Source organism: Seriola lalandi, unplaced genomic scaffold, assembly GCF_002814215.2.
Source record: "Seriola lalandi dorsalis isolate HSWRI2012SDOR001 ecotype SW California unplaced genomic scaffold, Sedor1 jcf7180002054861, whole genome shotgun sequence".
Classification (NCBI taxonomy): domain Eukaryota; kingdom Metazoa; phylum Chordata; class Actinopteri; order Carangiformes; family Carangidae; genus Seriola; species Seriola lalandi.
Genome location: NW_019525414.1, coordinates 1,916,283 through 1,944,210, shown reverse-complemented (window position 1 = coordinate 1,944,210; position 27,928 = coordinate 1,916,283). Strand labels below are relative to the sequence as shown.

The 27,928-nt window shown below is 42.7% G+C and overlaps 1 protein-coding gene across 8 annotated transcripts in view; it reads left to right on the top strand.

The window, feature by feature from the left end:
• The window catches only part of prdm16 (PR domain containing 16), a 182,412-nt gene that overhangs the window by 79,249 nt on the left and 75,235 nt on the right, over positions 1-27,928 (top strand). For 6 of the 8 annotated variants that reach the window (XM_087179621.1, XM_087179618.1, XM_087179619.1 and 3 more), the window contains exon 3: positions 17,384-17,434. In XM_087179621.1, the coding sequence (XP_087035747.1) occupies positions 17,384-17,434 (51 nt within the window). The remainder of the gene's footprint in view (positions 1-17,383; positions 17,435-27,928) is intronic. The other 2 variants (XM_087179620.1, XM_087179616.1) reach the window with 1 other exon arrangement.

The following is a 27,928-nucleotide window of genomic DNA, read 5'->3' as shown; positions in this document are numbered from 1 at the left end:
GGTTGTTCAGTGGCAGCGCAAGGAGGACAAAAAAAGTGAGGAGGAGACGTTTCTCTCTTTTCTGTCCTTTCTTCCTCCCTTTTTCCCTGACTTCCTCTGGTCGGGGGAAGAAAGGGATGCCATAGTCGTTTACATAATTCATGGCAGACACAGGAGAAAACGGGCCATTGAGTAGTAAAAAAAAGTTTGGATGGAGTGGTCTTGGGGGGTGGAGGGATATGTATGCCAGTCTTTGTGCCCCCGAACCCATCTTCTCTACTTCTCTCCATTCATTACCACTCCCCACACACACAGTCATTGTTCCGTGTTCGTCATTAACCTCTGGTATAAGTCAGCCGCCTCTCTTCCTATCAAGACACGTCTCCATGGGAAAGAAATAATTTCATCATGTCTCGACAAAGCAGGGGAGTAGACGTCTCAGGGTGTTTTTTTTTTTTTTCTGCTGATGTAGAAATTTTGATGGACACCGCAAACGCAAAAGACATTAACCTGCATGTACTGTAACTATCAGAGGAGGAGAACGAGAGCGGCAGGGCTTCGCTTAGACGAAATTAAACTTGATTAGGTGAGGTGAGGTGATGCTGACGTTACCCATAAGAACACATTCTCAGACATGTTCACATATTTTTCACACATGTAAGACACTCACACACGCACACACACAATTTTTAAAATAAGCATCTCCAGCATTTCTAGATGTCCCCAGGGAACTTACCATTAGTCATGGGCGTCTTTTTCATTGTTGTATGCTGCATTTGCTTCTTTTTTTTTTTCCGTACCGTATTTCCACTATTAACCTGTAAAGCAAATCACAGACCATCCTATCACTAATACCCTGTTTAAACACTTAACTGTCCACGTTTACATTGAATAATGAGACCACTTCTCGCATGAGCTCCTCTGCATGTCGTTTGTTTACAAAGACGCAGATTGTCTCCAAATCAGCAGTCATTTGGGGGAAGCATGTGCTTAGAAATCTTGTTCTCTCTCTGCGTCCTCCTTCCCTGAGCATCTGTATGTATTTGTTGTACTAATGAATGGAACAAAAGTTTCCGGGGGCCCCGTGGAAAGGGGGGAACAGTTTGTGGGGGGAGAAGAACTGTGGCGGGGGCTGAAGTGAACTGTGCAGAGTGGTCAGTCTGCATGAGGTTGACAGTGAGAGAACAGAGGACGGCGAGAGTGATGGAGACTTGATGCCACAACCTCTTCCCTCCTTTCTCTTGCCTTTTCCTCCAACCCCTCCTCAAGCCCTCTCTCTAGATGATAGATGACCCTCCCTCTCATTCATGTCAAAAGCTCTTGCCCCCCAGACCTCCAAAGTTACATGCCTATTGTCTGCACATGTGCACGTGCACGCACACACCGCATACACACACACTGTTGCAGCCGTCTAGTCAATCTCCTCGTCAACCTAAAGACAATCAGTCTTTTTCATCTGTGCTAGTGTTTACCAAGACTCCAACCTCTCAACCTTACAAGCAGACCTGCAGACCTTGTCATAGACACACAGACACACACACTCTCCATCACTCCCACTGAGACCTTTACCTTCAGGCAGCAGGTATGGATTTGTAAAGAGTTGGAGATGAATGAATGGATAGACGGATCAGCAGAAGGGCAGGGAGAGAAGTAGAGAACGCGGAGTGTAGAACGGACACTGGGCAGTAAATTACTTTGCCAATCAATCTTCCCCCTGGGTACCCTTGATGAAAGCTGTCCAAACTTTCCCCCACTACTTTAAGTAACCCTCCTACAGTTTGTCAGCAGAGGGCTGGGAAACGGCGTGGACAAACAAGTCGCAAGATTAAATGTTGCTGGGAGGAGAGAGGAAAGGAGAGTAAAAGACAGAGAGGACCTGAGGAAGCAGGGAGAGAAACTGGGAGGTCAAGTGCGAGAGAAAATGTGTGTATGTGTGAAAGGAGTGGGGGGTGGGTGGGTTGGGATGGGGGGTGGGGGGGTGCTGCTGTGGGGATGGAAAGGGCCACTCATACTATAAAAAATAGCAAACTGTCAAGGAAGGTTTGCAGAGAGGAATGCATCCTATTTCTTCTCACTTTAAGTTCAGTAGCTTCTGACACACACACACACACACAACCACACAATCTCAAGTACACACACAACTTTGCTCATGGGTCTACATGGGTGGTATGACAGGGTGACTCACTGTGACTTAAAACATGTGACACCTCCCAATTACAGCACAACGCAGGGCTAAGGGATATAGGGATCTGTGGCTGCCTGAGACACACAGAAACACACACACACATACTTACACACGCACATACACACACACATACACACATACACATACACAGACCTCACTTTTTAACTCCTTTTACTTTTTTCTTTTTTAGTAACAAAATCCCACATACGTACACACACACACACACACACACACACACACACACTCATGGGACGCTTTCTCTTTTACACTTGTTTTCTGGCAAGTTTGAGAGTGTCTCTGCCCAGAACTGTGAAGGGAGAGTGAGGGCTGTTGGGAATGTTAATTTGGTAATTTGTTGTTTTATATAAGCAGAGGAGGGATGGCGGTGATGGTGGTGGTGTAGTGAGGGCAGCAAACACAGTTTGTGTGTTTGGGTCTGTTGGGGGGGGGGGGAGGTTGTGGTGGAGGGAGAGGGTAATGCTGGGTGACAAGGTCCAGCTCAGTGATGCAGATGACTCCCAACCAAGTTATTTTTCTGCGAAAGAATCGGGCAAAAATACCATGACGGTCGGAGAGCAAGAAGCGCCTCATGCCCATAGAAGGTATTAAGATGTCTCTGATACATAGCTGCCCTCCTCCTCCTGTTCCCCATGTCTCTTACTCTCACTCACTCTCTCTCACTCCTAAATCTGGGATGGTGGCCAAGTGCCACCAAGGACACTAAGACTAATAAATCATCCTCGTTTCAACATCTGCCCAGTCCCAAAGGGCTGCCCACTGCCGCCACCCCACCCCCTTGTGAAGATGGGTCCTTGGCTTTATTCCTCTTTCAGCATCCCTCCATACTCCCCCACTGACACCCCCTCCCTGACTGACAAAACGTCTATTGTCCCATGCCCAAGTGAAGAAGAGACCCTCTTTTCCCCTCTTTGACAAAAGCCGTCTGAAGCCAAGATGGGGACTGCCAGCCGAGATGCCTGGGACCCGGCAGGGGTGCCCCCTCCCCCTTTCTACTTTTCTCCCGCCTTCTGGTTCATCCATCCCTTGCCCTCGCTCTCTTTTTTACTTTTAATACTCCCCTCCTGTGGGGGTCACTCACTCAGCTCGCCCCCCACCCTTTTCATAGTGGTGAACTCTCAGCCTTGCATAAAGACATCAAGTGACAGCAGCGAGAGAAAACAGCCAGATTTGGCAGAAAGAGATATTCGACATGGCTGTCAGTGGCCATTCTGCATGCCTTTTGTTCCCTTGGGTGTAGTTGAAATAGATAAATAAACAGTCATAGGCTGAAAAGCCGGGATCAGAAGCTTGTCGCATTTATTCATATTGAGCAGAGAAGAAAAAGAGGCAAAAACCTGCTGTTGCCAATTAAGAAGAGTGAGACAAAACTCAATTCACAGTGTTTAGATTTGTTTTCACGGCTGAGCCTAAAACTGAGCTATTCAGTGTCTTTCTGTGGTCTGCTCTAAAGATGGCAGTAGGTCTTTAGCATTGTGGGTGTCTCCATGTGGCAAAGAAGATCTGGGAAGTTGTCTCTGGGCTCATCAGTTAAGAAGCACTCTCTCCACGGTTACTCACAAGGCTTCATTTACTGTGAATGCACAGCACTTTTTCCCAGCACCTCCAACTCACCCCCAACAACGGGGAGTACCGCCCATAACTGTGCACGGGCCAGCCTCTGGCCACATTCACAGGACCGTCTGCTTAGAAAGAACAAAGTCACACCACTTTGACTTGTCAAGAGACTTTGACGATGATGCTTGCCAGGAAATTTAGCATTGCAAAGATGTGCTATTTTTAATTAGATTTAAAATGTCACATGAAATCTCTAAAATTGTACATTTTTTGGGAAAATTAGACCAAATAAACTGTATCATACATTTGTTAACATCCGCTCCTTTTGTGTACCGCCTAAAAGTGCGTAACATTTTCTTAGCTTAACAGAACTGATGACTGAAGGGTTAAGAAAGTATTTTTATTTTCTTATTTTTACATCAAGAAATATTGTTTTGTTTCACTTTTCAGTGTTAACTGTTGGGCCTCAAATCTTAACTTTATGCAAATGTTTTCATTTTGCCAAAACTACTGAAGCAGGGAAGAACATTTACCAACAAGGTCCTGTGATGAATTAGTCAATTAGTGTTAGTGGCATTTTTTGCTTCATATTTTACTCTGAATTATGTAGATGGAGGCAATGTAATTAATGCTTTTTTTTTTCTTTTTTTTTCGTGGTGGGGTCATTATGCATGGAAATATATTTGCCTCTAATTCACAGCTTTGAGTGTTTTCTCATTAAACGTGGCTTGGGTTTTCAGGATGCAAATACATCTCCACAAAGGGTTTCTTCATAAACATTCTTTACTACATTCCAGTACAGATTTTGACATAATATGTTTTGCTTCTTTGCAGTTTCCCTCGACATACTGATGATCAGAAGTAATTCATACCAAATATCATTGAAGGAAAATATTGAATAAAATGTGTAATCGGAATTTCAGCTCGCAGGCGAACCATAGCTCCTCGGCTCTTCTCTCCCCCTGCAAAACATTTAGATTTCCAATTAGCCTCTGAGAAGAATGGCTAATTTACCACAGCGAGCAGGCGCCTGATGTCTCAATCTCCCGGGTGTCAGCACTGTGAAAAGGAGTACTCTCATGTAGGCACGCACACTTATGGACACACACAAGACCATAAAAGAAAGCATGCTGTACTGAGCGTGAGGGGTGAGAACAGGTCAAGTCCAGCATGGGGAGTAGAAGAAAAAGTTAAGACACTTTTTTTTTTTTTAAATTCATGCAAAACAAATAAGGGAAGCACGTTTAAAAAAAAAAAAAAGTCAAAAAGTCAGTGAAGAGGGGTCTTATTGAGGCACTAGAGCGGCAGGACAGGCAGCAGTTCAGCAGTGGCCCCAGATTGACTTGTCTGTGAGTGGATAGCCAGCCAGCTACTCCACACAACACCCACATTGTCCGCTGTGCCAACGAGCCAGAGCAACACTCCGCTCCTCAGGGGGCTGCCTGAGACGAACACATTATAGATACATGTTAGCCTTGGCTCGACCTTCTGTACACTGTGTGGAGCACTCAGCGGAAAGGAGACAGAGGAAGGAGGGAGGAGCAGAGAAATGAAACGCACATGGAAGTTATTGAAAGCTACAAAAAGGATAAGCCTATCCGACAGCTTAACAGCCTTGAAAAAAGTTTTAAAAAGTCTTATGAAGAGAGCAGTCGTATCACTCTTACATCTACTGAATTGAAAATTCTGTGAAACAAGATATACTGTATCTGTACAGGGGGTGAGAACAGAGAGATAAAGGGAGAGAGATGCTATTTTATGAGACAAGATGTTCACAAGAATCCACTGGCTTCATAAGCTAGTGGTTTTGGCTTTGGTTATCTGTCAGAATCAGCTCGCTCGATCTTCCATCTTTTTCTTTGTGCCTTATGAGGCCCCCTGAGTATCTCGATGGGGAACCTCGAAGCTGCAGCGCTATCATGCTGTGTAATGGTCACTAGCAAGCGGCCAAGCTACCTCCCTCGGCCCAGAGAGGAGGAGAAAGAAGAGACATTCCTGTCAGGCTCCCAAAACTCAAACAACATTAGTGGCACTGTCCTATTTCTCCCATGCTCGCTTTCCAAGCCCGCTGTTAAACACACACAGTTCCCCACAAAATGTTGTTGTTTCAGCTTCTATCTCTCCACTGTTATTAACCAGAGGCAGACTGACTGTCACTGTCCTCTCAGTCTATGTGTCTGCAGCCAGTCCCTCATTCACTTAAGGCCCATCAGCAGCCACAGTCTTTATCTTGCCCAGGGCAGCCCTGTGATAACACTGTTAACAACACTAATGTGTGGTGAGAGGGAGCCACTGGAGCTGCCACTGTCAGGGTGAGTAAGTCAGGTCAAGGGCTTTTAACATCTGGTGATGTTGCACCAAATCCACTCCAGCTCCACTTCGTGCTACACCTACTGCCGGGCTATGTGCCTCTTCTTTCCTCTTTGTTCAAACTTTTGTCCATCTTTTTAGTTTTCTAACCTCCTCCCCCTGTTTCTCTGCTCTCCAACGTTAACAGTGTGGGGAAAAAAAAAAAAAAAAAAAAACCTTGACGGAGCTGGGCAGGACCGAGCGGGGCCTTCCCTCCCCACGTGCCTTAAGGAAAACACTGGTGTTATTTTAGAAATCACACTGTTAAAGATTAATGTGGGCCTGGAGGAGTGTGTCATCGTTCCTTAACGACAGGACCGAGACGCTGAATAAAGCCGGCACTGTGTTCTGTCCCACAGCCCAAGGACAGATAAGTTTCCTCTCACCAAGCTCACCCCTCCTCCTTTGTCCAATAACTCTCTCCCTAAGTCATCTATTACAACCGCAGGGGCCAAAATAGAAGAAATTTAATGAGTGAATGGCTCCAAAATCAGTTTCTTCCCTGCTCTTAGTTTTTTTGGTCTTTATTTTTTTCTTTTTTGTTATTGAAATAGACTAAGGCGTGGGCGAAGAATAGTGTACGTTCTGGCTTTGCAAATATAAAAACAACAAAAAAGGGGTCAAGAGGGTGTTCACAAACATTTTCCATGCTGATTGCTCTAGTTAGATGACTAATGGAAAGTCCCGGCTCCAAACTGTGACCATGCAACTCCCCCAATAAAGTCATCTGTCATCATCCTGTGGACTGGCCAGACAGACAGCTATAAACCAAGGTTCAGAGACCATGACAGCGCATCCTATCTGTACCTATCATACCTTTGTTATTCTAACAGCCAGGATGATCATGATAGCTCTATATTAAAAAATAAAACCAGTGTCACTGAGATCAATGAAGATAATAATAAGAGTTTTAACAGCTGATGATGCCGATGATAAAGACCTGTGAGGTTTGATGAGTCTCAAGTCTGAGGTGTGCAAGTGGGACTTAGTATCCGTTGCTGAAGGTTTCTGCTGATAACGGAAGCGCTCGATAAGCCAGGGAACATCAATCTTAGTGACAGAGATAGTCTCTGCTTCACACTAATAGGGTTGTAAAGGGCCTTCACCTTATATGACCCAGCTAATAAACTCATTTGTGATGAGCCCGAAGGTCAACTGAATAGACATTCATATTCACCTGTATATTACAGGTAGCTTTTGTCTTTGACAAAGTACAGAGAACGTACTCATCTGACATACATGTGATGGAGTGCTTAAAATTGTCTTCTTTGATATTGATTGGGTTCTTAGGTTATACGTCATAAAAGAGGTTGACCTTTGGAATGACTTGAGAATCTGTAAGATATTAAAATTCTACTTGGCAGTGTCGTGCACCACAAAGTCCACTGTAATATACCGTTTTTCCATTCCAGGATAGTCTGAAGCATCATATCATCGCATTCGTTACATCATCCCCACACAGTCTTTTGAAGTCTGAGACCATCCCTGAAATGATCAAAGTCAGTGACACTTCAACTCATCTCCAGTTTTGATGACAAAAAACATCAGACAGTGGGAGTGGGACTGCTACATTATCTGCAGTCAATTGTATCTCCTTCGAAGATTCTTCATGGCCAAATCATAAAGACGATGACTGAGGCTCCAAAGATGCAACTGTATCATTCAAGTGGTGGCTGACAAGATGTCTCACAAGCTGTTTTTAAAACCCCAGTGCTGGTTTCATCCCAGACACACAGATGATCTTTCAAGCAAGTTGAGTAAACAGGACAGTTGTGAATCATGTGATTACAATGTTCTTGGGACATTGTAGCCGTCTAATCAATTTCATTAGCTGCATAAATCATGACAGCTTGACATTTATTGTAGAGGTGATGGGTTGATCCTGTGGACTTGGAGACAGCTCTCATGGTGATTAAGGTTGCTATCTTTCGAGAGTAAGGATAAAAAGAGTGTGTGCAGAGACGGGGGGTGGCTTGAAAAAAAAAAAAAAGGAAAAATGACACAGAGCATTGGAGCCTCAAAGAGGTTGCTGTGCAGCGGCAAACTTTAGACTGAGTGAACCAGTGAGGGCGGGAGAGTGGACAGTCTCATCCATCATGTCTCAATGTTACTGTGGTGTTTCTGCTCTTTAATTTAAAGTATTTAATATTGTACTCACAGGTTTTTCCACGTGGATTGCCGAGTGTGGCCTTTTTACAAAAACTGTCAGCAAATATTGTAGCAAGGAGCAAGGTTACTACAAGTATTGTTTGAGTTTCAGTTTCTTATGGTCTGAAAGACTGCAGAAGCTTCTCTTCCATTATTTGGAATGTATTTAATTGTTCCTGCATTTAACAGCTGGTGGAAGAAGACGAATTTGAAAGCAACCAGCCATCATGATTTAGGGTCCATTATATCCATTTGGCACTCCAATTTGTTTTGTTTTTTTTCTCCTTTGCATAAAGCCTATGAAAAATGGGTTCCTCATTGGCCACCACAGTGAAAGAAACTGTTTGTAACTAGTATCTCCAGACAGTATCTTTTGGCAGTAGCAGCTGGCTTAACTGCCCTGCTCTTTATATGTTTCCACCGTGTAAATAATCTGATTGGCCACCAAAAGAAATCACGAGGATAAACAGCGCAGTAGTTACAGTCCATTTGTTATACACAAATGCTTTTTGTTTTTTATCTCCACATCATACTCAAAATAATACACATGCTAATAGCAGCCATTAGAACTATTAAGCCGCCATTATTATTGTTGGTATTTATATCGTGTACGTGCTTCATTCAGTAGTAATTGCGTTTGAATTAAGCCTTAAAAAAATATTTGTTTTAAGTTTTTGACTTTACTTACTGGTGGCATTGTAGAATGCTGAATCAATCATCTAAAGCAAAGATACACTCTTTATTCCTACAGTGGATGCGTTTCAGTAAAAGGAAGGACGCCTTTATGTTTAAGAGATGCAGCGTTTTAGTGCTTCTTAGTCATTTTAGTTACATGTGTGTTGTGGGTAATAAAATATAAGAAAAAGAGAGTGTGTTCAAGTGTATAGGTGCAATAAAGCAGCGAAAAACACAGACTACCTATCTTACAAAGAGTTTCTTATGAACTCTAGGATCTGTTTACTCTTTCCTCAGCACACCCCACACCATTCACCTCTGTCCTACTGATGACCTAACATCTAAGCTCCACGTCTTCCCTGTAAACACAGAGGCTATACCAGCATAAAAAGACCATTGAAGGAGTGAAGACAGGCTAAAGAACTAAGTGGATACTTAGCGTGTACAGAGGACAGAAGACCTGTGGGAGGTGTTTGATCATTTATTTGCTTTTAGTGTTACTACTGTAATTATGTAATGGTTAAAGTATGTGTACAGTTTGTCTCTGTTTGATGCATCAGATCAAACTCATATCTCTAAAGTACCCTGCTGCACACAAACAAAAACACACTCATACCCCTGAGCAGGAAATCCACGGTCAGGCCTTGTTTATTTATCTGCCAGAGAAATCTCATCAGCAAGCCACTCGGCGTGGCTTTGGCCTTCTCAAGCATCATCGTCGTGTGTAGGGTCTGACCTTGGTATAAACCCCTCGGAGCCTTGAAGAAAGCCCCTGCTTGTCCCAGGCGCCGACCCATATATACTGTACTTGCACTTAGCCTCCGAGTCACTGGAGACTGTTCGCTTCAATGTTTGGGCCTGCGCCCGAGCTCCTTGTATATGTGTGTGTGAGTTTATGGGTGTGTGATTAAAAAATGCAGAAAAGCCACAGGATGGATTTGCGAGAGGATGCCTAACCGACTAACAAACAAAGTACAGATACAAAAAAATGCACTCACAACCAAAAACTAACTTTCTCAAAATGTCTTTTCCTTGCTCCTCATTTCCTTCCGTCTTGTGCTCTAACGTCTGTCCACATCTAGTGTTCCTGTGTGAGCCAGCTTTTCCTTCCTGTGTGTGTATTTAATTTGAAGAACGCAAGACAGGAGAAATGAAAAGCTTCCAAAACCTCTCTGTTTATGTTGAAATGCAAACGTTGTAAATACTCAGCCGGACCTTGATAAACGATATGCAATTTACGCGCCAGTTATCCATCGTCACGTGACAATATCTGCATGGCTGCTGTCCAGAAAAGCCCCTGATGCGATGAGAGATCCCTCTCTCTGTGTTTCCGCATTGTTTTTTTTTTTTTTACCTACCTAACGGAATTCCTTGAATTAGGGATTCATGCTGACACTAGACAGAGGGACAGACAGTGTGGTCTAGTGTATGTTTCTAAATACACCAATTCAGTTTGCAAGGGTAAATGGAGATATGAAACATATGACATTGCTGAGCTGAAAAGCCAATATGGGATTTATGTTGTGCATAAATGTAAACCTTCATAAATGCATGGGCTCTGTAGGCATCTTGCTCAACTGAGGTATGTGAAATTAAAAGTATCCGGGCCGTGACCTTTGATTCAATCTATATGCCCTCAAGTCAAGACCCTAAATCATACTCCCATAACCCCCTGCTTGCTTAGAGGCAATATGTGTCATGGGGAGAATAGGAGATCATTAGAAATAAGGCAATATTATTTTTCTTCCTGCTGCATGTATCGATAAACTGCAACCTTTATCAAAATGAAGAGGGAGGACGTGATATATCATTATCTGAAAGGCATGCCACAGCAGCTGCTGATGCTGTGTAGGCAATCCTCTTAGGCCAAAAGGTAGCGTTATTTATTGGACCTCAGCGTTACGGCTGTCACAACATCTGCTAGCAGAAGATCTATCGGCACCCCCTTATTCACTTATGATTATTACTGATCATCTGCCCAAATGACTTATCAATAAAGCGGAGGCCAAGCAGATAATTTATCTGTATGGTTCTGTCGATATCAAGTTCAGAGTCAACGGCCTTAAAAGGATAAGGGGCCTTGGACATCAGGTGATGGATTGCCGTACAAGGCCCCCATGAAAATATGACCCTTTTAATAAATTTGCAGAATCCCACTCTCTTCCTCCGCCCTCCACCTCCCGTTGCATTCCTCTCACTCTTTTTCATGAAAGTGAGCTTCTTTCTCAAGGTTTGTTTACTGACTAAGTGCAAACCAGAGAAAGGACTTCAAACGCCTCAACTGTCAAACCTATGAACACAAATATTTGATCCGCTCACTTGAACCAAGTGCATAATGTGTGATACTGAGACCACACATGTCTATGCAAGACCTGTGAATCATACAGGACATTGAAATGATGAGACAAGTCTGTCCGGGGTCAATGTAAGCCCTGCCAGGATAATTCACTATGGCATTCTCTTCATAAATCACGTAAAGACTCTTAGGACATACGGGGTCAATGCTCGTTCTGTAAATATCAGCCGTTTGTATTTGACAAGAGGCCGTGACTTTCCAGAGTCACACAATAGTTCTGAGTGTTTGCCTTCCAAATCTAACCTTTGTGCGCTAAGCTCTATCTCACCAACAGTTCTCAGTTCCGTCACAGGCCGCACCCTGCATAGACCCATCTGTATGTAGGGTTGGGTAACAGTGTTAGCTTTAGCGCGGTGTGATAAGTGTCAAGCCAATCTGATCTCTCCTTTTTCTCTCAGACAATGGCATCTTATGCATTCCTTTGGCACTGCTTTCTTTTCTTTTTTTTTTTGCTTTTACTAATGAACTGTATAATTTTCTCACATTAAGCTTCACACCAAAGTGGAGATAGCGATAAGGAATCAAACAGTGATTATATTCGTAATAACCTTCGAGGCCAGCTAAGACTGAGAAAGAGAGAAAGTTTTCTATCAGCACTCCCCTTGATGTTTGTCTTGGCCAAAGCACCTCAAGTCTTCCGCTTATTAAAGTCATGATGAATATATTCTATCTGATGGACGCCCAGCTTCCTGGTATTTAGCAGTACAAATTTCTACCCTGCTTCCTCCTTCTCCTGCCTTCGTCTTCCCACCTCCCTACTTAAGCTCTGTGAGCAACCTCATTGTTGAGGCATGTTTTTAAGAAGTCATAGCGCTGGTCTTGTTTTGGGTCAGCTGTCAAGGCCGCTATCTCTGGGAAGTCCCGAAATAGCCCTATTTTACACCCTTTTAAAGGACAAGCCAGAGAAAGGACTTGGAACTACAACCAGGCACCAACTGACTTGATGCTAAAATGCAGACTAAATCAGACGTGTATCCTTAGTCAAACAATCTCTAACAGATTCTGGCAGGAAAGTGTAAAAGGTTCATTATCAGGGAGTTCAAATGATAACAAGAGACCTCAGAGAAAAACACTGGAGACTTGATATCCCCATTTCTTTTTCTTCCTTTTTTGGGCAGCCGTGTCCTTTCATTGATTGTGAAGTGTTCCGATCAGATTTGCCAGTATCTGGGAGTCAGAGGAGTCAGATCCATTTGTTGAGATCATGTTTGACATGATGGTTAGCTCCTATTTTAAAGGCTCCGGCAATGAGAAACAGAGCCTCCCTTTTCATTTTTCTCTTTTTTTCTTTTTCGCTCTCTGACACAAATACACTTTCTCTGCAGTGTATTATTCAACATGACCCACAGTGAAAGACTGCTTCCTCTCTCATCTATACGTCAAAAAGATCAATAACCCATCCAGCCATTGCCACCACAATGAAATCCTGTCAATGTGCCAAGAAGCTGCAAAAGTTCCCAATAAATGCATAGCAAAACTTTCAATTTGTGGCTTTCTTGGTGTGGCTCTTGCAGCCAATGGGTTGTCAGTCAGGGCCCTGTTTCAAAAAGCCCTGAGGTTTGTTTGCTGCTGGTTCTTTTTGGAAACTTGTGGCTTTGTGACATCCGCAGCCATCCATTGGGCCGTGTTGCTGTATTGCCTCATATTATCCAGAGTTGAGGAGAATTGTTTTTGGCAACAGAATGCTAACATTTTCCTACGGTGCAAACCTCCAAGTGGGGCCCTCTTCTTCTCCTCGCGCCTGAGGATGATGATGAGCAAGCTTTGCAAGGTCCTCCTCCAGTTGCTTTGGCTACTGACTCAGCCTAGTCATTGGTCAATTAAATGACTAGATTACTGTATGGGTCATTCTATCAAGGTTTGACTTGAGCTCTGCATGCTTCATGGCCCAAGTCAGAAAACCCTCTTGGGATATTCCTGCTGTTTTTTCACGTTAAATGAGTTCTGGAAATAAACTGAGCTGGATTTTGCTCCGTCATGTGTTTTAGGCTGTGACAGGTCTTGTAAAAACAATGAGGCAGTCCACACTGAGTGTCTCTCCCCATGTCGTGTTTTCTTTTGTCCGCTTGGTCATCACGGCATGTCAATACGAATGGTGCTAAAGTGGTGTTGAAAAACTCCTGACTCTGTCCAATAACAAAAGCCGCGCTATGAAACACTAATAATGGCGGGGCTTTCCCTCCCGCCTAGTGTGAAAGCACACACTGCAGACATGGTAAGATATACATATACACACACACTCTCACATACACAAACACACACATTTGCGCGTACCCTAATGAGGGTCTGGACAGCTCTTAGTGGAAGGATTCTGCAGGTGGCTGCACTTTCATCAAGCCACAACTGGATTTGTTTATGTTTGAGGTCATATGGGCCAGAGAGAGAAGTTTGTGTGCCCAGACACACACTTACACACACTTTCTAATTACCCTCGCTTCAGTGTTTTCTCTTTTCCATAAGACACATTGACATGTCAGCATTCAGCAGGCTAGATACAGAACAAATGGACAATTTTACCCCTCTCTATGTAGTGGAAAATCTATCCCTCTCAACATAGGCCAGTCTCTATTTTGACCTGTCTCACTGACACAGAGTAAAAGTCACTTTGAGATGACGGTGACACGTGCAATAAATCATTGCACCGCCAGTCAGCGGCCAATCACATTTTCCTTCCCTAATTAATAGCTTATTTATTTGCTTGGCGGGGTCCCACTGCAAAGCTAGGCTATTCTATGTGTGTTTCTGTCTGTGTGTGTTTGTCTGGTATGTGTGCCTGTGTGTGTGTGTGTGTGTGTGCGCGCATGTGTGTGTGCCTGCATACAGTGTGCCAGTGTTGAAAGAGTGTCTCCACCTGCCTTTGTGTTATTGTCATCATTACACAAGCCCTTGCGTTTCACCACTGGAAACCCTGTCAACCACCAATCTTTGAATTGTGCTTTTAACAAAAAAAAACTCATTGGATCACTTTTCTACAGACAAACAATCTGGATTAAAATTGCACAGAATTCAAAGCCAAGAAGCTTTACAATTAGCATTTTCCTGACAGTCAGCTCAATGGTTCTAGACCCAAAACTGAGGTTTGGACGATAGAAAGCCCACACAGTCCCGACCCCCCACCTGAAGTTGAAAGACATTAAGGAATCAGTAAAACCACTCATGTCTGCTTGCATGTTTTCTACAGTTTTAGGTTACTCTTGCACAATTTGATACACACAGATATTTACACTTGGCATGTAGCTGAACAGAGCAGAGGGAAAGTCCAGAAATTGTCTTATAGTTGTTGAACGCCTGGTAGCATTTTAGACGACGCAGCCAAGCTGTTGGTTTTGTAAACTGTTGCAGCTGGTCTTGTGCATTACAAGAAAGGGGAAGTGTATTCTCTCTCTTTCTCACTCTCTCACTCTCTCTCTCCCTCCCTCTCTCCATTTCACTATTTACTCTATCGCCATGTTTAAAGTTTGCAAGCACATTTTGACTTACAGAGCAGACACATTAACTTAATTTATCTTTCTTTCTGCTAAATAGTCGTACTGAGATCCCACCTACTTTACCAAACACAGTTGCTGCATTGAAGGGTTATATTGTATATTCCACAGAATACATAAAAAACAGAGAGATATACATTTAAAAGATTGTTTCTTTTTATGAAAAATAACCATTTTGTAATTTTTGCTTCCTTCATTCAAACAAGAACATCAGCATCTGTGGCTGCTTTTGCACCATTTCTTTCAGTTTCAGAAATTCAATACACACACATACACACTCCAAATTAAAATCTATAGTGCGACTGAACAGCAGTTTTAAAGAATTTAAAGAATCCTGTTTCTGCTTTCAATCACTTGTATCGTATATCGATCGTTCATCACGGACACAATGGTGAGATTTTGACAAAACTTTTATAAGCAGTGCAGTTCACCACTCACACAGCTGCATTTTGCACATTTTCAAAATAGGGGGGATACAGTTACAAGTCCAGACAACATGACACATTTGATCGGCCTTAAGGGATGGCTGCATCTCTTTTGGGAGATGACATGTTTACTCTTGTGTTGTTTGAAACTGATTTCCGGAAGAGGAGGCTTCTGTTAAGGGTTAGATGATGTGTAAGTAGGCTGAGAACGGTGTTGTAAGTATCTGTGGTGTAATTGCTGCCATTTGGTGAGGCTGGGAAACAGATCCCTCGACAGCTTAATGTAGGAAGCCATGGCATACGGTACATCAGTGCACATATGGCCCATCTGGTTCACTAGTTTAGTGTGAGGAGAGAGAGAGAGAGAGAGAGAGGAATTGAGGGTGAGCTTCTATGTCCAGCTTTGTTTTCAGATAAGTTTTTTTTGTTTTACTGAGGAGTAAATAGTCTTACAGACAAACTTATGGACACCTTTATCTAGAGCAGGAGTACTAAAATACCAGTCTTTAAAGTCCACAGTTCTAAAAACGGCGAAGGTATGTTCACAAAAGGGTTAGTGTTATCTGTCATAATGGGAGAAGTGGCTCCTGCAAGTAAAGGTGTGATGGCCAGGCAGAGACAGTCACGTACTCATGAGCTGGTTTTCTGTGATATAAGTTTTTAACTATAATCTTTGTAAAAAGAAACGCTGATTCCATTGATTTAACAGTTGTTCTGCAGGTAGGTTGAAGTGACAACTGAGCTCTGGGGACAAAATCGTTGAAAATGGGCTTGTGTGGTGTATAATATATGGTGTTATACCTCCTCAAAATGGCCACTATTTTATTGCAGATGAAGCAAACTGCTCCCATGCTTCTAGAGGAACATGTTGTCTTAGTTCACTCATTCTTAAACATGGTTTTCACAGTCAATCTTTATTTGCATTGGCTGGTTTTGAACATTATTTTTCGTGTGTGTGTGCGTGTGTGTGTGTGCGTGCATGTGTGCATGCGAGCGAGAGAGAGAGAGAGAGATAACTTGACAGCCATGTGTCACTCCCAAGTCATCTGACACAGGTTGCACTAATTAAATGTAGTTTGGCTTCAACGACAAGAGTCTGCAGGCAAATGTGAGTGCACACATCCACAAGTTCACACACACAATTCATAATCACTTCCTGTGAATTGAAGCCTTGTATAGAAAGGTGAAAAAAAGAAGTTGCTGTATGCCAGAATTCAAAGAATAGCTCCACAGTTTCCACGTCAGATTCCACAGCAGATAAATGTCTCATTCCCAATCATGGTGGGCCACATTGGTTTAGGAAATACAAACTTTAATGTGCCAGCTCTAATATAAAGGCCAGTCTTGTCACAACACCCAAACAACACACCTACTGTTAAAGGGCAGATGGGGAGGATAGGGAACAGGAAAAGGGAGGCTCAGATATGCCGTGTGTCTGTGCTTGAGGAAGTTTTATAGGCCTAATTTCTCTTAAACTCAGTAAAGTAGCTCACAGACCTCCCCCTCCCACCCTCTTACCTAAAACTGCTCTGAAAATAGTCTGCATTTCATCTTTGATCCTCGGTTGCCATCAATGGGCTTCAGAGAGGGAGAGAAAGAGACAGACGAACGGAGAGAGACTCTGGGTTGCCATTATATGTGAAATGCCGCCTCATTGCAGCAGTGCAGCCCCATCTCTTCATCATTCCCCCACTTCCTTAATTTCCTCTGGCAGACACTGGGAGCATTCTACCACCCATCTGCCCCCAGTAAATATTGCTTGAAGGCTTAATTATACAGACACTCACAGACACACACAGAAACAGTCTCAGCGAAATTTCCTGCAATGCTGAAGCGGAGAATTAACGTCAAATCTGTGGGGCATTCATTCATCAGAGTGGGTGTGTGTGTGTGTAATGTTATGTTTGCATCTGTGTGTATTTTTGTGACCTCTCAGTCCATTATTATACCCCTCTGGTTACATTTCTACCCCAGAGGGTCTGTGTGATGAACTGTGAACACCCTATGCTCATGTCATCAAGCAGTGACGGTCACACGCCGTGGCCGCGGCCCCCGTGCAGCACAGGAATCAATATCCTCTAATGATTTATTAAACAGATTTTCTCCTCAATCAAATAAGATATTTTGGTTCTCACTGCATTCTTTTTGAATAACTGTGTGGACCATTCAGCACTTTATAAATGTGCGTTTTTTTTGTTTTTCTCAGCAGATGATGAACGACCATGAAGAAGCTTCCCCTGACAGCTGCGTCAAAAAGGTAGGACAGTTATACCTGCTTGTTCTATTTTACCAATCCTCTCTCTGTACCTCTGTCCTGTGTGTCAACTATCCCACAGGGTTTACCGACTTACCAAAGGTATTCAAGTCTTTGCAAGGGGGCAGTAATAAAGTGGAAGTTTTGTAGGAAGCACAAAAAGTAGGACTTCTACTCTGGCTGCGTTTGTGTGTCTGGCCCTCGTGAAGCACACAGACTGTACGTATCTTTACACATGCACCACTGTTAGCAGATTCTTTGAGAGCACATTCACTTAAAGCTGACAGAGATCTCAGTCCAGCAGTGCTAAAACCTCTGCACTCTCTGTTATAGCTATGTTAATATAATGGAAAAAAGAATTAGCATGACATTTTCTGAGCTTTCTGCAAACATGTTATTAAAGTCATAGATCTAAAGCTCTCTTTTTTACACTGGAGTCATTTCAAAGTGTATCACTAACTCATAAGCCTTGCATATCCAAGAAGACTAATAGACAATGATGTCAATCTAGGAAACCCTCTCTTCACTCAGACAAAAACACTGACACTCAACACACACTGTGACCGATACGAGCCATTGACTAGTCACTGACCACTTTATGAGGTGATAAATTTACTGAGGAGGCTGGGCAGTTTGTTTTTACGGCCAGTGTCGCCGGGTCAAGACAGGACAGCAAGAGAGTTCATGTCCATCTAATTGTCCGTGAAAGAACAATGGGTGCTGCAGAGGGGACACTCTTTCTTTCTGAGCATGACTGAAGCTGTGCAGGCGAAGCTCCAGCTCAATGGCATTCCAGCTAAAACCCAAATCAATGGCTGATAATGGAACAGCAGTAAATTATATGTTGTTACTTTTTTTTTGCTGTGTTTTTATTAATCAGTTTGAAGATTTGTACAACAATCCATAATACTCAAACCTACTACTACTTTCAAATACAAAACCTACTTAAGTGTTTTGTCTTAAGAAATGTGATATACAGTACTCAAGGACTTTGATTAAAAGCATTGCATTGCTAAAAGCATTCATACTGTCCTCTGAGTGGCGTGCTGTGGATGTTTCCAACTCATTTTCATGTGCTCTGGATTTAGTTATCAAAGAAATTAGAACAGAGATTTGGACTTTGTCTCCAAAGTTTCTATGTGGCTTTTGTCTTATCTTACATGACAGGATGGTCAAAACATCAGGAGCAGAACGAATGGTGGACCACTTTTCCATTCAAAATCCACCCTCCCCTTAATAAAAGCAGTGTGTGAGGGGAGAGAGCATGTTTACATCGCCTCGCGAGCAACCTTAACAAGACGTATTTCACTTAAAATCTCTTTTGGTGTAATTGACAATTATGACCAATTTGGCCCTTAGCAAAACAAAATCACGTAAATTTCCTCATTTGCATTTCAGGTCAAGGGTCTTGTTGCTATACCGTCTATAAACAGGGAGGCATGCAAATCACCGACTGCTTGGTTGATGTGAAATCCTACATTAGTCAATGAGCTTATTTTAAGAGTTGACCGCAGGTGGTTTGGGCTGTTCCCTGTTCCCCACATGTTCATACAATGTGGAAAAACCTAGATGGTTTTATAAACTAACTAACCACCTTCCACATGAGAGTGGCCCGTGCACTGCACTCTGCACACACAAACTTTTATATGCTCACAAGTATATAGACACACATACGCACATACTGTGCTGTAGATGCACAGTTGTAATCCACACACACAGGCTCACACAGATGACAGAACACAGACATAAAGTACACTTACCTACAGTACGTAAAAACATACACACACACACACACACACACACACACACATACACACACACCGGCCACATCTCATTATGCAGAGTGTGAGTTGCGGTGGGCCCTCATCGGGCGGTGGCAGACCACATGCCTGTTATGAATATGAATGAAATTATGCATGAGCCATTCCTTAAGACATGACTCATTCATCCACATCGTACAGTCACACACAGACACAGGGCATGGGCGCACACACACAAACACACACGCGCACACACACACACACACACACAAACACACAAAACGCACATATGCACGTAAACATTAACTTCTTCTCCCTCCACCGTGTCATTACCATCGCTATGCTTGATTAAGGCAGAATGTTAATTGAGTTGTAGCTTGTGAATAAACTAGTTCACTGCTGAAATGTGTGTGTATGTTCACATGAATGTGTGTGTTATTAGTTCTCATTTGTCACTACGCTTTACATTACAGTGAAACAGATCTGTTGTCGTGCTTATACACTGTACTGCATGTTATATGTATTTTACATAGAGAGAAATATCTTTATATAGTTAGTGAGTTCATGGAAACAGATGATTTTTGCCATCCCTGGATGGATGACTAAGATGACTTACTTTTGGCTTCTTTCTCTGTTTAATTTAGTTCAGGAGGCACTGACATCAGATATTTGATAAGTAATGGAACATTCTGTAACCTCATCAATATGTCAGGGCTGTAATTTACTGCCACACACAAACCTCATGTATAACTTAAGATAAGTATTTGGTTCTGAAAAGATTTATTTTGGTGTAGTTCACCACTAGACTACCAGAATTATACCAGACAGTGTGTAGCTACACTGCACATTCATGCTGAACAGCCAGAAGCTACTACTTTTAATCATTTTATTGTAATTTTCTATATTTACTAGTAAAGCAATTAACAAAAAAACCAAGTGACAAAGTGATTCAGAGAAGGCTGTAAAATCAACAAAATATAAAATCAGGTACAATGTAAAACAGAAATATTACAGTAAAAGAAAAAAAAAGACAAAGGAAAAATAAAAGACTGAAGTAAAACAATGATATTCTCTCTGATAAATGCGTATTAAAGAAAAAAATGTATTATAACCTTACAGTAATATTGTGGCTACTATAGAAATGTGCTCACCCTTGCCAAGCAGTGACACATTGAAATTCAATTCAAACCACAAAAACACAGGTTCACTCCGTGTTGCTGAGTCAGTCTGAAAGGGGCGTAAAGGCAAGTGGGGGAATCAGGGTTAAGGCGAGGGATAAAACAGAAGCAAAGATGTTATTGTAGCTTCTCCAGCCCACTTACTGAAAGCTGCCCAGAGCTTTCAGCTGTGTGTGTGTGTGTGTGTGTGTGTGTGTGTGTGTGTGTGTGTGTGTGTGGTTTAAGTCTGTAGATTCATATCCTGTCCTTGCTTAGACTTGGGTCGAGCATATTGGCTCAAACACATTCCGACATAAATACACATGCATCTTCACACCCCCACCCACACACACAAAATAAAAGGACCTGTTATCTGAATCCCTTCTCTGCTTACTTCATCCATCCTCATTTCATCCTTCTCTCTCTCTCTCTCCCTCTCTCAGCAGACAGGATGGTGTTGTTGGAGGTATAGATTGCTATCAGAGGCTATTGGTGATAGGATCAGGGATTGTTTGGTTTGGTCTGGTCCAGCCATACAAAACAGGACTATCTGTCTGTTTAGCTGTCTAGGCCCTGCTTACTTATATTCTCATTCACACACTGCACATATACTTAAGTCTTTGTGTGTTTGTGTATGTGTGTGTATGTGTGTGTGTTTGTGTGTGTGTGTGTGTGTGTGTGTGTGTGTGTGTGTGTGTGTGTAAGTTAATAGGGTATGGGAAGACTTGTGTTTCTTTTTGGATTCCTTGGATTTAAAAGTGGTAGCCAGATAGAGAGCAGGGGGAAAGACAGCCTATGCTCTGTGTACGTATCTCGGTGTATCGGTGTGTGTGTGTGTGTGTTAATCCTCATCCTCAGAAGAGGGCTGCTGTCCATCCTAACGTGTGTAAACTCTCCAGCAGATCAGATGGCAGATAATGACTTCCAGATAGACACCTTCCATTCAACCACCACAGAAAATCAATGAGCACTGATTGCTTTTTTCCCAAGACGATCATCTCCTCCCAAAGGCTACTATCTATCTCTCTCTCTCTTTCTGTCTCTCTTTCTCTCTCAATTCCTCCGTCTCTCTCCCCAATCCCCATTCATGCACCTCTCAATAAAACCGAGACTGAATCGATTCACGCTGCTTTTCACGGAGGATTTACCGTGGAAAGATACAGCGGAATATCTCTTTGAGACGATCAAGTCTCTCTTGCTCTGCCTGTGTCACTCTTCCTCTCTTATTTGTCTCAGTGAAGGTGGACATGCTGCCCTAACATACATGTATCTCTCCTAAGAACTGATGCTTTCCAGATAGGGATACATTCCTTTATTTCTGTGCTTAAGAGATATATTCTGTCATGTTCTTTGATTCAAACTCTAGCACTTGTTATTGTTTTGCCTGTGTCATGAAGCAAAGTACGCAATAAATATGTGTTTTAGACCTGTCATTAGTTGTAAATGGGAAAAGGACAGGGGTTGATATGAACTCTGACCTATAAGTAGATTTTTCCCACTCTATGCCGAAGGACTAGGGAACCAATTTGGGGGTCAGCTGCTGTTGTGATTCTATGTGTGTGTACGTGCACGCATGCGTGTGTGAATATCTTTCTTCTCCCGTATCAAGCTGGGGAATTGAGTCTCTAAATACGCTAGCTAAATGACCCTAAATGCATGAGGGCTATTATATGGACAGAGGGAGGCTCATGGGTCACAGAAGTGATCCAGTGCTTCGGGCCATAGTTTACCCCCCGCCAACAGCACCACACTTCCCCATCCCTCCCCCTGCTTAAATAGGCTCATGATTGATTGATAATTATGATAATTTGTTTGAAATGATTATCTGGATATTATAATCACTTGCCACCCTGGTGTGCCACGGGGGCAAGTCATTTTTCATAATGCTGAACGTTACAAATACCCCCTGGTTACAGGGGTGGTTCTGTACGTGTGTGTGTGTGTGTGTGTGTGTGTGTGTGTGTGTGTGTGTGTCTGTGTGTGTGTGTATTTATCTGTGTGTATGGGGAGCTTGGCAGTGCGCTCCCCAGGGCCATGAGTTGACTATTTAGTGATGAGCCCAAAAAGCAGGACACACACACACACACACACACACTCATAGACACAAAGCACAGTGTAGGCTTAAAGATGAATTTTACCTAAACATCTCTGTTACATTTGAATTCCACACAGAATGGCATAGATACTGGACAGACATGCATTAGATGGATATAGTGCTGAAATGAGGAGTCAGATAATCTACTGAAATGAATTGGTGAGAGTTTTGATAATTCAGTAGTTGTTTCAGTCATGTATCCAAAAACAATACAAAACATTTGCTGGTTCCAGCTTATGAAACATAAGAATTTGCTGGATTTCTCTTAGTTTTAAATTGAGTGTCATTGGGTTTTGGAACGTCTTTCAAGCAAAACAAGAACTTTGGGTTCTTTGAAATTGTGATTGTTAGTTTTATCTTTATTCTGATAATTTATAGAGTAAAATAAATAACTAAGACTTAATCATCAATGAAAATAAATGTAGATTGGTCGATAGATAGATAGACCAATGACTTAATGATGATATGGGTGTCTTTCTTCTGCGGGGCACGGTTACATTTTAATAGGCCCTGAGTGACATGTTTTCATTTGGCTCTGTAGCTTGCACCATCCCCCTTCAAAATGTACATCACCTAGTCCTGCGCAGTGTCAAGTTCAACGGGGAAAAAAGTGATGACCAAAGTGGTTTGAAACAGGAGGCAGTCAGCAGAGATCTTCCATGTTTGTCTGGTGGGTTATGGAGAGGTGGGGAGTGGTCTCTCGCAGGCAGACAGACAAATATGCAGAGATTGAGCTCACATGGTCAAAATCATTTATGTTGGGGAATGTTTATGATTCTAAGGCGGGATAATCTTTCGAGCATACCCTTTTGCCTCCTGACATTGTCCTGTGCATAAAGACATAAGGTTAAATGAACTGAGGGAATACTGAAGCATGCAAGTTAGAAAGTTTGCACCTTGTTTGTTTGCAGAGGAATTGATGGATGTCATATAACTTCTCAAACCACCCACATCAACATAATAGACTTCTCTGCTATTGATGTGTATTTTCAACGGTCCAAGGCCACGACCACACTGCTAAGTTTTCGTTTTAAAACGCATCTCTTTTGCTACGTTTTCGCCTCCTGGCCACACTGCTCAAAAAAGTCCACACTCTGAAAACAGAGACTTTTGGAAACTCTGCTGGTCCCATTTTAGTGTGAAAACTCTGTGGTTGCATTGTAGTCTGGACGGGCAAAAACTGGGACCTCCCTGATTGGGTGAGCGTCAGCCACCACGTTTAATTCACTGATTCTCCACATTCCTATCAGGTGATTCCTCCTTCGTAGTATTTTCTGCAACTAAGCGACCGACTGCATAGTACAGACAGTTTTGCTTCCAGTTGACACCGGCATGCGCATGCCCAGTCTACACGGATGGTCATGTGTTTTGAGGTATGTAGTATGGGTGGAGATTGTTTCTGATACATAGCTAAAACACTCGTCTGGGTGGAGATCATAGTAGTGTAGCAAAACGTAGTAGTATGGACATAGCCTGAATTCATCCATAACATAACTATGTGAAAACACTCTTCCTGTGTCATGCTATCACCTCCCCGTAGCTGAAAATTGATTGGCTGACTTTTGATTATTTGTTGGTTTGGCAGCAGGTGTGTTTGAGATGATTTGATACTGAAAAGACAGATTTTTGGTGGAGTACTCCACTAATGTGTCTGTAATCACCAGTGACAGTTTCATATTTCCAGACTTCGGTAGCCAATAGCGTTGATCTGTGGAAGGTCACATGGTTCGGACAAAGTCAGGGTTGTTGGAGAGGAGGTGGGGAGTAGGAGGAGAGGTGAAAACAGAAAGAAATGGTCTTTCTCTCTCTCGGTCTGTCTTGTCTGTGGGAACTGTCCTAGCTATGGTTACTGCAGAATGCTGTCATTATGCCTTGTGAGGAGCATTCACTCAAAGGCCACTGCTGTGTGTCACTGTATTCATGTATGTGTGTGTGTGTGTGTATGTGTGTGTGTGTATGTGCTCACTGAGTGCCCGAGTGCCACTTTTAACTTACAGTGGCACTTTTAACTTGTGTCTCCAGTGTGTGTGTGTCTCCAGTGTGTGTGTGTGTGTGTGTGTGTGTCTCCAGTGTGTGTGTGTGGGCCTTGACTGACGCATCTCTGTTGTTATCGCAGATCAAAACCTGACGTCACATTGGAGTGAAGCGCTGGGAGAGGAATTCAAGTGGGAATGAAAGAAAGAAAGAGTAGAACAGATAGAGAGGGACAGAGTGAGGGGGCGGAGGAGAAGCACGAGGTGATCGGAGGCACTTTCACATCAGCTGGCTCCCTGACCCCTCTCTCTCTCCCTTTCTCTCTCTCTCTCTCTCTCTTTCTTTTCTTCTGCCTTTCACTCTTTCTTTCCTTCTCTCATTCCCTCTCTTGCAGTCTTTGTCTCTCCATAATCTCTCTCCCAGTGGCCATTCCCACCACATTCTCTGGAGTCACCCAACAAAAGGAGGAGGGCGATAGTCTGACAGTTGCGGGGTCTGTCATATGAGTTTCCTCACACATACACACAGAGACGCAGACACACACTCACTTTCACATGTGTTTTCATAACTCTGTATGAGAGTGATACACTTTTTGTCATTTTGTGTGATATCTTATCTTGTTCCTATTGATGACTTGGCAAACACTGGACTAGAAGTGTCATTACACTGTAATATTTTGCAACTGCAAAAGACCCACAAACAGAAGGCTAAATATACCCACAATGAGCAGTGTGTTCACGCATTCAGTGAACTCTGTTGTAATGATGAATGTATAGTGCAAAGACGGTAGAGAAGCCCTCTTTCCCCAGGAAACACATCCTGATTATTTTTCATTCTATTACTAACTGAAATGGCTTCAGAGATGGCAGGTTGAGGGACAGTGGACAAAAAAAACCAAACATTAAACATCATTTCAGAAATACCACCTTATATAACCCATCAGAGCATCTCCCGAAACCAAACCTACATCGGCCCAACCTTGTCCTTACACAGACTTAATCGTTCCGTATACTTTGCTCCACGAAAGGCCGCTAAAAACGATTGGTCAGTTTCACTTAATAATAAAGGGTGAACTTCTGATATGAACCTTCTTCATATCAAATGAGCTGGATGAATATAATTCTGGTCATTTGAAAGGACATTTTGAAAGCTGAAATATTTCTATTCAAGACAGCAGTTACTCAACATCTCTTGGCTTCACTCATTGGTAAAATGTCTTCACTCTGGAGTTTCATCTTTCTGTGCTATTAAGGACATTTGGTGCTCATTCGCTTCAAAATAGACACAAAAACACACACACACACACACACACACACACACACACACACATGCGCACGCACTCTGTCTTGTCTGTCAAGAAAGCAGTGAGTCCATTAAGTCAGACAGAGTGAATGCAGAGGGCCTGCTGGTCAAGGACTGGTGATAATAACATGACGACCCACATGGCGTTGCCACGGAGACCTAGAAGCCGGGGGGAGGCGTAGAACAAAAGTTGTGTGGTCCTGCTCGTCAAAAATATTTTCACGTGTCAGACAAGGGAGATAGAGGTTCATCTGCGCGTGAGAAAGGCAGAGTGCATTGGAAACCACACATCACAAGGGGGAGTATTTCCTTTGTGCTCCAAAAGTCCTCTCACACTGTACAGGTCTGCCTTGTAGACTCTAAGAACATTTTGCACAAAATCTTTAAATATTTCTATCTATTTTTAAATCTCACAAGATATCTATATTATATATATATATTTAATTACCATTAGATGTTTTGTGCTTTAGGGATAGGGATTCATTAATCAACCTAAAAGGAGGAAATGCAAAAACCTGCCAAAGAAGCAAAGATTGCAAGAGATATGGCAAGGTGCTGACATGACACAAGTTCTATAGATAGACAAAAGACGGAGTTAATGCAAGAGAGTGAGCGTCAGTAAAGATGGAAGCCCTCAGAGGGCAGGAGACAGCCGGAGGCAGGGGGATGGGGGGGCATGACAGGGAGGAATGCCAGAATGCCCAAGAGAGGCAAGAACTGCCAGCCCAGTCACAGACACAGTCCGTCTGGGGAAGAGAGACAGAGAGTGGGGGAGAGAGGCCGGCCCTTCTAACACAAGGTCATGTGAAAAAAGATCCCCCTTTCTCCACCCACCCACCTACCCATCCATCCATCCATCCATCCATCCATCCATCCATGTGTCCGCACATCATCCCTGTTGATGTGCCCCCGCTGAATATTTTAGGTAGACAAAACATTTCCAAATTGTTCGCAGGAAAAAAAAAGAAGAGGAAAGGAAAGGAAAGAAGAAATTTGGGGAGAGATAGAAGTGAAGGATGAGGAGATGGGGGGAGACAGTGGGAGTGTGTCTGGGTGTAACAGGTCTTAGGGGAGCTTTTAACCACAGAGTGGTAAGTGAAGGGTGCCATGTGTTGAGGCAGCTCTGCTCCGGCTAACTGTCCTTCATACTTTGAATGAGAGCATCAAACACATACATACACATAGGCACACGTGAGTACATCCATGCTTGTGTGTTTTAGTGTCTGTTTGGTGGGTCCCAGATAGACCAGAAAATGTCAGGTTTTTTTGGAGGGGGGCTATAGTGGCTGGAAAGTTCCAAAATTTCTACAGTCACTTTCACTTTCACAGCCAACTAGATTTTTAAGCCAAGTGGTCAGACAGTGTCTCATGTGGTGAGATCCAGGACGTTTGGGGTGCTCTTCAAGATCACAAACCCAGCAGCTAATATTTACCTCAGCAGGAGTAACAATAAATTGATGTTATGAACTACAAAAAAAAATATGTACAGCAAAGTAACAATCATTTACAAAATAAGAATAAACTTTGAACATCTCATTCCCTACTATATATGATTTTTACAGATAGTTTCACAGCCCTCTAGCACACCTGCTCAGCACTACATGGCTCTCTCTGGAGTTAGAGGTAGAAGGGCAGTGAGTATTGATACTTTTGACAAGGATTATCGAGAGTTAGATGTGTAGGCTAGCAACACATTAGCTGTGACATCTTTTAAAGGTAATAATATACAGTATGTTACTGAGCCTTGATGGGGGAAGCTTTACTTTGATGTTTTTTTCAGCCTGTAACTGCTACAGTATGTGTTGGTGAATTTTTTTAATCAAAAGTCTGCCTGCTCTTTATTTGGCTCCATTCTCACCATACATCTGGATACACATGTTTTTTTATGATTCCAGGCAAGTCAGAGGAAATGTGCATTCGATACTGGATTATAATGAATTTACCAAAATTGTATCCCTTTTGTTGCTTCTAGTTTGCCCTTTGTGGCTGCTTGAATGTAGAATGGTAATTTTTATAGTGGCTTTTTGTTTCACAGAATTTTTCTATAAAGTTTTGTGGCTGCAATGATGTTTTAAGAGGAGATCAATGTGAACAGCTTGTAATGCAACTGCATTGTTGACAAAAATCGTTTTTGTTCCCAGATGGTTCAGAAATTCACAAGACATTTAACGCAAGTAATCCTGGCGTTGTATGTATTTATTTTTCCTGT